We start from the raw sequence: 11,246 nt of genomic DNA on the forward strand, positions 1-11,246 counted from the left end.
AAACAGTTAGTTGGGCATAATGGCTCACATCTATAATCTCGCCTTTGGGAGGCTGGGGCAGGACCGTTGCCATGAGTTCAAGGCCAGCCTAGCTCACTTAGAGAGAGATCATGTCTGGAAGACTGTATTTGTACCTCTGGTGACTGGTGGATAAAAAGCTAGCTGGCAAAAGCATTTAAAAAAAAATCCCACCTGTTTAAATTGAAAAGCTCTCATGGAGAACTTTCCCTCGGGATGGAGACCCTCCAACTCCAAAGACCAGACCGAGACACCACAGGATGCAATCAGCAAGAGGATTTGGTTTATTGATGGGATACACAGGCACAGGCACCTGCGGGCGCTTCAGTCACTCGGGGGACTGGCGCGCCCCACGGAACCAAGGATGGGCTTTTATAGGATTTTGGGGAGCAGAAGCAAGCATACAGAAGCAGATGCATGGTTACAGGGATATAATTGGTGGATTCTAATATGGCAAGGGTTTAGCCCGGGGGCAAGTTTCCTAGCTACCTTCCTGAAACATAACGGCTGACTCGGCCCCCCAAGGGTTCAGCCCGGGGGCAAGTTTCTTAGCTACCTTCTTGGAACATAACGACTGACTCGGCCCCCCACCAGGGTGTGGGACCTCTCCCGGGGCTTTTTTTCATTGTCAGGTGCTCAACCGAAGTCGTCCTGTTGCCAGGCCTTCAACCAAACACATCCTGCTTGGCAGCTGCTGTGTACTCAGTGTTCTAACCTTTCCCTGAACTAGTCATCTTAAGTACAGCCTTGCAAAATGGCGTTACTGCTGCTAAGCTGGGGTCTTTCATTCCCCCATTTTTTTGCTAACTTTGAGTGAAATCTTTCACTCGACTTGGTCAAGAAATTTCTGTCTGGTGGGGGCTTATTCCCCACTGACTCTAGGCCACAAAAGGGCTAGGAGGAGCCACGTAGGAGTTTTAACTTTAAGGGGTTTGGAGTGCGCTGAACTCTCCATGTCTGGGGTGTAGTGTTGTGATTAGTCAATTCCTCAGACCGGACTGTCTTGAAGTGTGGTGCGTGGATCTAAGTCGAGACTCCGTCTACCTTTAGGGCGGTCGGGGTAGTCAGGAGGACGGTGTAGGGTCCTTTCTACCGTGGCTTGAGATTCTTGGTCTGGTGTCTGTGTACCCACACGGTGTCTCCAATCTGGAACGGGTGTGGCACCACCGGATGCTCAAGCTTGTCCTGGTAAGCAGCGGCCAAAGGTCCCCAGACGTCTCTCTGCACAATCTGTAGGGCCTGTAAATGGGCCCTCAGAGAAGGGCTGTCAGCAAAATCAGCAATGTTTGAATCAAAGAAATGGACAAATGGGGGTGATGTTCCATACATTATTTCAAAAGGAGTTAGACCATGGGGGCCCGGGGTATTCCGGGCCCGATATAGAACTAGGGGAAGGAGGGCCACCCAATCCTTTGAGCCAGTTGTAAGCGTAAGTTTGGATAAAGTCTCCTTAATTGTTCTATTCATGCGTTCTACCTGACCTGAACTCTGGGGTCTATAGGCACAATGTAATTTTCAATCAATCCCCAGCAATTTGGCCACCAACTGACTTACTTGGGAGACGAAAGCGGGCCCGTTGTCCGACCCCAACGCTTGAGGCATGCCATACCTGGGAAAGATTTCCTCGAGGAGCTTCTTGGTGACCATTTTTGTAGTCTCGTGCTTCGTGGGGAAGGCTTTGACCCATCCTGAGAAGGTGTCTACAAACACTAGGAGATACTTGTACCTGGTTTAATTTCAGTAAAATCAATTTCTCAATGGATGTCGGGACGGTGTCCCCTAGGACGAACTCCTTGTCCAATCATGGTCTTTTTCGGGTTAACCTGAGCGCACGCTTTGTAACTCTCAGTCACCTTTTGTATCGCTTTGTCCCGATTCAAAAAACACAGATTTATCTCTTCCCAATCTAGTAAGGTTTTTATCTTCTTAAACCCCAAATGGGTTAATTTATGTAAAAAGGAGATCAATTCAAAAGTCCTTTGTAGACCCACTGTTTTAGTTGAGGGTGGTAGATGGCCCCCATTTTTTTTTAGGAGCTCTATGTCCTCATGGGCATAAACCCAACTGGTTTGTCCCACTGGTGGGGGCGTGGGTTGGTCTGGGCTATTTAAGGGCAAGATTTGTTTGTTCATGGCCGCTTCTCGCGCCGTGGCATCGGCCAGCCGGTTTCCTCGTGCCTCTGGGTTGTGTCCTTTCTGGTGTCCTGGACAATGTATAATACTCAGTCTTTTGGGCAAGAATAGGGCTTCTAAGAGGGCCAGAATTTTAGCCATATCTTTACCCTCAGATGTGAGCAGCCCCCGCCTCCGGTAGATCTCCCTGTGGATGTGTGCCGTGGCAAAGGCATAACGGCTGTCTGTATATATATTTAGCCTCTTACCTTTTGTCATCTTGAGCGCCTGAGTCAAGGCGATGAGTTCAGCCCGTTGTGCGGAGGTACCAGCAGGCAGGGCTTTCGCCCAAATCACTTTGTCCTCCGTAGTGACCGCAGCTCCAGCCTTTCGCTCTCCCTCTGCCAAGAAGCTGTTGTCATCTGTGTAGGCAGTCATGCTGTTTTGTCTCCTCTGGTAGAGGAAGCAAGGTGGCAGGATTGAGGGCGACTATGGGCCCAAACTGAACCCGTTCTGCATCCAGTAACAAGGCTTGGTAGTGGGTCATGTGGGAATTAGAGAGCCAGCGGTCTGGGGGCTGCTTTACCAAGGCCTCCACTGCGTGGGGTGTTAGGATGGTGAGTGGCTGTCCCAAAGTCAATTTTCCAGCGTCCTTGATCAGGACAGCAATAGCAGCCACCATCCTTAGGCACGGTGGCCAGCCGGAGGCCACAGGGTCCAATTTCTTAGACAGGTAGGCCACAGGGCGTTTTCAGAGTCCCAACCTTTGTGTTAGGACCCCTTTAGCATACCCCTGTTTCTCATCGATGAACAGTTACTGAGCAAATTGTAAGGGTTTGGAACAGTCGGATGAATATCTTCTATCCTCTTGTTGACCTTTCTCAAGTCTTGTATTGGCCTATAATCTCCAGTGTCGGGTTTCTTAACAGGCAGAAGAGGCGTATTCCAAGGCGACCGGCAGGGGACTAGGATGCCTTGATCTAGAAGCCTCGTAATGTGAAGCCTTATACCTTGATAAGCTTTATGTGACAGGGGGTATTGTTTTATGGAGACTGGAGTTGTAATTAAGGGGGGCTGTTGGAGCGCCAACCCCATCCCACCAGTCTCTGCCCAAGCCAGTGTCCTGTCCCGGTTCATAGGGTTAGAACTTGAAGGGGAGTTCCGTGGGGGCCAGTTATTTGGGCCCCTCCTTCCTCAAAATGAATTTGTGCTTTTAGTTTGGTGAGCAGGTCAAGGCCCAGCAGAGGGTACGGGCAGTCCGGAACATGTAAGAAGGAATGGGTCACCTTACCGGTAGCCAGCTGAACCCGGCGGTCCGTAGTCCATCGGTATTGTTTCTCACCAGTAGCTCTTTGTACCCAGGCCGTCCGGTCGCTGAGTTGTCCTGAAGCTTGGGTGAGGACTGAATGCTGGGCTCCTGTGTCTACCAGGAAAGTAACCGGCTGCCCCCCAACTTTAAGCGTTACCCTGGGCTCAGGGGGGGGCTCCTGGCCCTGACCTCCCTAATCTTTATCTAGAGCCAAGAGGGAGGTTTGTGGTCGAGGCTTTCGGGGTCCGCCAGGCTTCTTGGGGCACTCTCTGGCCCAGTGCCCTTTCTCTTTGTAATAGCCACATTGATCTTTATCTAGCTTCAGCCCCTTTCGAGCTCCCCCCCTATCTCCCTTCCTTTCTTGGCCCTGAACTACGGCGGCCAAGATTCGACTCAATTCTTTGTTTTTTTTTTTTTTTATCTCTCTCTTATTAAAAATCTTTTCAGCTTCTTTAAGTAAATCCTGTAATGTATAGCCCTGTAAATTTTCTAACCTCTGTAACTTAGTCCTGATATCTGGAGCAGCCTGCCAGATGAAGGACATAGAGACACTCGTCATTTGTCCTGGGTCATCTGGGTCATAGGGAGTGTACATACGGTAGGCCTCCTTAAGTCTCTCTAGAAAGGCGGAGGGAGTTTCCCCTGCTTCCTGTAATACCTGTTTTACCTGAGCCAAATTAGTAGGGCGTCGTATAGCCCCTCGGAGACCCGCTAGAAGCAACTGGCGATAAAGGCGTAGGTGTCCCTTACCTTCAGCTGTATTAAAATCCCAGTTTGGTCTCTTAAGTGGGAATGTAGCATCAATTTTTTTAGGCAGCTGGGTGGGACGCCCATCATCTCCCAGAACATGCTTTCTGGCCTCTAGGAACACTCCTTGTTTTTTTTTTTTTTTTTTCTTGAGGTTAAGAGGGCCTGTAAGAGCTGTTGGCAGTCATCCCAAGTAGGCTGGTGGGTAAGTAAAACAGATTCTATTAGGTCGGTGAGTGTCACCGGATCTTTGGAGAAAGAAGGGTTGTGTTGTTTCCAATTGTAAATGTCAGCTGCTGAAAACGGCCAGTATTGGGTCTGGCCACCGGTTCCCTGTCTAGGTGGGAAAGCCTGGGAGGTTGAAATCTGGCATCACCTCTCGCTTATTGTGCAATCTCCCTGCGACAGGGGAGAAACCCTTATCAGACTGTGGCCCGGCAACTGATCTGGCCGGCGGCTCTGCCTCCTCCGTTTTAGCCGGGCCTGTCAGAGAGAAGATCTATGAGAGGGGAGTTTGGGTCTGCCAGGAGGACAGGTTTCTTAGAAGGCTCTGATTTCACAAAGGTAGAGAGAGGAAGACGTGGCCGGCAGACCGGGCGGGGCCGAGGGGACAGGCTGGGGGTTGAGGGGAGGCCAATTCGGGTCCACGAAGGGTTCCGCCCAGGGGGAGGGTTTTAAGGCGAGACTCTCTCAAGTGATAATATAAGAAACCTGGTCAGGATGTCCGTGGACGACCCGATCTTTAACCTGTAAAATAATGATCTTATTAAATGTGTCATTCACTGGCCATCCTGCTCCGAAAGTGGGCCACTCGGATGTGTAGAGAGTCTGCCCTTTTCCTTTTTTTTTTTTAACCTCGACGGACTGGTTGTGTGCCCGGTCGTGGACGTCTTCCCAATGATCAAGAGTGAGACTTAGGGGCATTGTTAGGGACTGTCCCATGTTAGTTCTAAGGAAGATTAGAACACAGAGAAAACAAACAACACCAACAGTCAAACAAACAACAGACAGGCGTGCTGCACGGCTTTGGTACCAAACTGAAAGCAAAAAGTCAGATGGAGGTGGCAAAGGTCCGGGGCCCTCTGAAAGCCAAAAATACAGACAGAGGTGCCGTTAGTCCGGATCTTTCTCCTCCCAGATTGGGCCCCGAAAAGTCGGGCCCCTAACACCCTTGGAACGTCTTCCAGGGCTGCGGGGCGAGAAGTCCGAGCTCGTCAGCTCCTTCTTCGTCCCGCCCAAATTCCAAACAACCTGGCTGAGCGCTCACAGAACAGACCTGGCTGAGCGCTCACAGAACAGACCTGGCTGAGCGCTCACAGAACAGACCTGGCTGAGCGCTCACAGAACAGACAGAATAAGGCAGAACGAGACAAAATCAGGCAGACAGACAGACGCCGGCCGGCTTACCTCCCAGTGGGTGGTCGGTGGTCCCTGGGTGGAGGATCTCCTTTCCCGGCCAATGCACCAAATGAAAAGCTCTCATGGAGAACTTTCCCTCGGGATGGAGACCCTCCAACTCCAAAGACCAGACCGAGACACCACAGGATGCAATCAGCAAGAGGATTTGGTTTATTGATGGGATACACAGGCACAGGCACCTGCGGGCGCTTCAGTCACTCGGGGGACTGGCGCGCCCCACGGAACCAAGGATGGGCTTTTATAGGATTTTGGGGAGCAGAAGCAAGCATACAGAAGCAGATGCATGGTTACAGGGATATAATTGGTGGATTCTAATATGGCAAGGGTTTAGCCCGGGGGCAAGTTTCCTAGCTACCTTCCTGAAACATAACGGCTGACTCGGCCCCCCAAGGGTTCAGCCCGGGGGCAAGTTTCTTAGCTACCTTCTTGGAACATAACGACTGACTCGGCCCCCCACCAGGGTGTGGGACCTCTCCCGGGGCTTTTTTTCATTGTCAGGTGCTCAACCGAAGTCGTCCTGTTGCCAGGCCTTCAACCAAACACATCCTGCTTGGCAGCTGCTGTGTACTCAGTGTTCTAACCTTTCCCTGAACTAGTCATCTTAAGTACAGCCTTGCAAAATGGTGTTACTGCTGCTAAGCTGGGGTCTTTCAAAATGTTTAAATCATAACAGAAATCCATTTATGAGTTATGACCTATTATTGATACTGGAAGCTAACACAGGTATAATTAAAGCCCCCCAGCCTAGTTGTCAGGTGCTCTGTCCAGAGAGAATGCTTTTAGAAACTCAGGTGGTGTTTACCTTATAAAAGTTGCCCTGGCCTTGTGCACTCATTTATGCAGTTAAAACCATGATGTCTAGAGCAGGCTACCAGAAACACAGTTCAAGAGGAACTTTCTAATCCCCAAGGTCTCGGAAGTGTGAACGGCAGGGAGGGAGACTGAGCTTCTAAATTCATGGTGCTTCCCTCCCTCCTCCTCTGTGGTCACCTCCCTGTCCTTCACTCTTAAGTAATTCACTGATACGGTCTCACTAAATAGCCACAACCCAAATTCATAGACATCCTTCTGCCTCATTCTCCCAAGCCCTGGGTTACCTCCTGAAGGCCGCTCAACCCAGTAAAACACAAAGCTTCGGTTTATTTTTTTCGTCCTGAGGATCATTTGGCTGCTACTGCATAGATCTTGTCACAACACTACATTTTGCACTCTTCTATCTGGGGTTCCCTATGAGGACATCTACCATGCCTTGGAAGGGTCCTGTTTACTTGCGAATAACAAAAATCATCTCATCGTGGCTTAGTAGGAGGTGCCAAGAATGGACGTTTATGAATGTTGCCTGGCAGGGATGGGGCATGCCTCAGGAAGGGAGGTGCATTATCCGGGGTCACCAGACATAAAGAGCATCTCCGCTTAGATCTGATCTCACCTCTCACCATCTCCCTCATCACACATGAAGTCTGTGAAATCTAAGTTATTAGTGGGTGGGATTCCTGTCTCTCCTTGTTGCTTTCCAGCCTGCTTCATCAGATAACTGGAAAAGGTTTCTAGAATAAATGGGAACTTTAATCTGTGGCTTGACGTCCAGTTCTAATGTTTAGCCTTCTCTCTCAAACCAGTCTCCTTTCAAAGGGGAGGATCCTCCAGGAATTCCAGAAATTGCTATGTCCATTTTCTCTTAATCCCGTGGAGAAGTATTTTCTTTCTCTATGAGATAATGAAGATAACATATAATGCTTACTGAATATCTGTTGTACATCAGGAGCTGTCCTAGCACCTTACATGCACTAATTTATTTAAATCACTTTGCCCACATGACATAAATGTTATTATCCCTATTGTGCAGACAGAAATTCCAAATATTGGAATAAAAGTTTGTTTGCATATACAATTTCCCTTTCTATGAGAAACAAGAAAGGCATTCAGTAAGAAAGGCAAATTCTTGACTTGTTTCTTAGCAAAGTTCATAGTTTACTCAATAGAAATCAAACGATATAAAATAATAAAAAGGTTAATAATTCTTCAGGATTCTGGCACTACGCTAAGAGTATTACTGTATACCAGTAACTCCTAAAGTCCTCGTGGCTGTGGAGTTAGGGATATTAAAACTAAGGAAGAGATTAAGGAGAAACAAAACTGTCCACTAGGTGGCACTCATCCCTCCGAATGAAGGGTGTGGGCGGGAACCCTTGGGATTATGTTCTCAGAGAAGCCGAAGATTCAGATGGCTTTCAAATTCCTAGGCTGAGAGCTTTTATTGAGGTGCGTTGAGGAGCAAGATACCCTCAAGTGAACTCTACCTGTTCTGCTCATAGTGAGTTCAGGTACATAGCAGTCAGCATAGTGTAGACTCCACACTGTAGAGGGTGGGTGTAGTACTCAGCTTCAAATTCAATTTTAAGCGCAGTTTTCTCCTGATTGCAGCCCTAGTCATTACTAGTTGAATGACCTCGGAGAGGTTACTTAACCTTTCAATAACGTAGGGTCCTCACCCATGAGGGACAATCATAAGACTTACTTCATTCTTCTTTGCATGAAGCAATATTAATGTAGCTTCTGTAGCTGACTATCAAATACAACTGCAATTTCTCTTGGCTCAGAATTTACTACTGAGGACAGTAACTCAGCTTCCTGTTTAAAAATGGGCGTTTACTACATAAGAGCAAGAGACATCGGTTTTGTATCTCCTGCAAGCTAGCTAGTTCCAAGCCGAAGACCTAGGGAGGAAAATAACAAAAGAAAAGTAAGAAATTTAAAAAGTAAATAATTTTAAAAATGTGTAAAGCAAGGCAAGTCAGATGTATTTGCCTAGGTCTGAGGCCAGGGAAGGCGTCTAAGACAGGGTTACAGCCAGGGAGCTGAACTGGGCACAAAAGCTTCCAGTTGCAGGTGAAAGAAAAGATATTTGCATGGGCAAGAAAGCAGCTAAGTTCAAACATGTGAGCAAAGACCAGGGTCAGAGGCTCAACTTACTGGATAGAAGGGCACTTCATAGGGTTTTAAACAGGGGTATAATGTAGTATTGCTCAAAAAAAAAAAAAAAGAGAGCAATTTGTTTGTTGTTTTGTTTTGTTTTTATTTGTGTGTTTGGTTTTGGTTTTGGTTTTTTCCAGACAGGGTTTCTCTGAATAACAGTCCTGGCTATCCTGGAACTTACCATGTAGATCAGGCTGTCTTCAAACTCACAGAGATCCACCTGCCTCTGCCTCCTGATTGCTGGGATTAAAAGCGTGCCCCACCATGCCCGGCTAAGAAAAGAAATTAAAAAAACCAAAAAACCAAAAAAACAATTAGTGAGAAGCAGAAAGGAGACCTATTCCATGTGGCAGCGTTTTGAAAGGAGACAAAGAGATCCAGTGACCTCCCTGCCCAAGTGTATCTTCTTCTGCATTCTAATAGGTGGGAAAGGCTTAAGGAGAAGGAGTGGGCTCTACACAGCAACGCAGTCCAGTCACCGTGAGGCCCCACTCGACACCCATGTGCAGGCTCAGACTCTCTGGCAAGACCAGCTGACAAGGTATACATTTTCCAGGAGACAAGTTCCTCTTCTGGCTGCCTCTATGTCCCAAGCCCTTCCCTTCTCCCAGCATGAGATTCCTGGGGATATTTCTGTTTCTTAGGGTCCATTGTTTCAATAGTCTGATAGTTGAGGGAGAGGGGCACGTATTTCTTTAAAATGATTTCCTTCCTGCCCAGATGGTGACATTTCCCCACTAAGAAGTCTAAGAAGCGTCATGAGAACCTGAATGAAGAGGCTCAACTGAAGAAGTGAGACGGGGCTGGAAACACTGCTCAGGAACCTTGTTCACTTCAGCCCAGAATGGAGGCTCGTCAACCACAGAGGCAGGAAATGAACGAATGTGAGAGACACGGTAGACCTGTCCCCTGGACTGGCTTAGTAGATTAGATGTCTCAAAGGTAGAGTCAAGGGTTGACAGGGTTGTCATCTCCCAAGACAGAATCTTAACAAGTAGCACTTTGGGAGGTAGGACCATGTATTCATTTCTAGGTGAATTTTCGGTTCAAGAGGAACAGTTGAATCCTGGCTACACCTTACTCTAAGTTACGCCATATTGTATACAACACAAGCTGCCTTGGCCTCAGAGAATCCATTTTACAAATAGCTTATGGCTCCATTTTGAGGGAAAAAGAAAATTGTGGCCCCTGGGTGCTCCCACACACCACACCATCTGCCAGGTACTGCTGATGTAACACAAGCTGACAACTACTTATTCCTGGGAATCGAGGGTGCTGCCACATATTTTATTGGGGTGAATTGAGGATGGATATGGGAGGGAGTGCTGAGTGCATTAAAATCATATCAGGAGCTGAGTGGTAGTGGTGTGTGCCTTTAGTCCCAGCACTCAGGAGGCAGAAGCAGGCAAGTCTCTGAGTTTAAGGACAGGTCTACAGAGTGAGTTCCAGGACAGCCAGGGCTACAAAGAAACCCTGTCTGAAAACAAAACAACAAAACAAAACAAACAAACAAACGAAGTGGCCTGTTCTGTCTGGTCACTTGAGCATGTTTTCAGCTAGGCAGGAAAAGCTCCCCCTCTCTGCTTGGACCCATCCAGCTATGGCTGTGGGTTGTCAAATGACAGCAGGCTGCAGTTCCGAGGACAGGTAGCATAAACACCCAGGGTTCTTCATTCATAGCTGCAACTTCAGAGTTCAAGAGCTGTCGCTGACTTTGGGCAGCTGCCACCAGTTGAAGAGGGGACTGTGAACCATTATCAATTGATTTGGTGTGCCAGAACAATAATATTCATATTTATGTTAACTGGTACAAAATGTGTTACGCTTTACATTTTTATTCCAAGAGATAAAGAATACAAATCTTAAGGAGGTTTGCTGCCCAGGAGCTGAGGAGGTCATGCCCGAAGAAATGGTACCACTTCCATGTTTTAGAAACAGAAATTTCAGGTGATCTCTTCTTGTGCCTGACTCTTTTGCAAACCAGTTGCATCCAGTCCTTCAGGTACAGAGGGGACTGTGCTTTCTTGACCACTATTACTAGACTGAGTGAAGCATGTAATTTTCTCCTGTTTTCGTCCATACCAACCCAAGCTTCCTTTGGCAGCTTGAATGTTCATGGAGGCAGTGAGTTGCAAAAGAGTTTATTCTTGTGTTTTCTTGTAATCTTTTAGCTTTCCTTCCTTTGGAAGCCAGGCTGTGGGTATCTACCGACTCAAAGAATAAACACATGTCTTTTTGAGTTGAGTTCAAATGTATCAAAACTACAAGGAATAAAAGTGTTCTCAAGCAAAGTTAATGGTTTCAGCAAACACCGTGACCCAGGAACAAGATTTCCCACTGCAAAGGGTCAGTTGATGGATCAAACGCAATAGACTCTGCTGACCGTTAGAGGGGAAATCAAGAACATCAGCTGCCAGTTTGTTTCCAAGGAGGACAACAGAAACCTCGGGTGATTAGGGTGACTGCCCCTAATTGCAGGTAGAGCCTGAGAAAACTTCCAGATGCTTGAAGGAGCTATAGAATCTGCCTTACAGATCTTTCCTGGCTCAGGAGGGCTGAGGCTGCAACCCACAGTTTCCTATCCAGCTTGAAATGGGTGGGAGAGTGGTTCCTGTGTACCCATGAACAGCGCTGATTTTCTAAAGTGCTTTGCACAGTCCCAGCCT

At 47.7% G+C, this 11,246-nt stretch overlaps 1 protein-coding gene across 1 annotated transcript; it reads right to left on the reverse strand.

Annotated features, from left to right (window-relative positions):
• Positions 1-286: 286 nt before the first annotated feature.
• LOC134480368 (uncharacterized) lies at positions 287-5,535 on the reverse strand. Its single transcript, XM_063267897.1, has 2 exons — positions 2,399-5,535; positions 287-2,221 (listed from the first exon to the last, which is right to left on the reverse strand). Exons 1-2 carry the CDS (start codon positions 2,565-2,567, stop codon positions 1,773-1,775), a joined length of 618 nt encoding a protein of 205 aa, XP_063123967.1. The 5' UTR covers positions 2,568-5,535; the 3' UTR covers positions 287-1,772.
• Positions 5,536-11,246: the final 5,711 nt, after the last annotated feature.

The sequence above is a fragment of the Rattus norvegicus genome, chromosome 9 (assembly GCF_036323735.1).
Source record: "Rattus norvegicus strain BN/NHsdMcwi chromosome 9, GRCr8, whole genome shotgun sequence".
Lineage (NCBI taxonomy): Eukaryota > Metazoa > Chordata > Mammalia > Rodentia > Muridae > Rattus > Rattus norvegicus.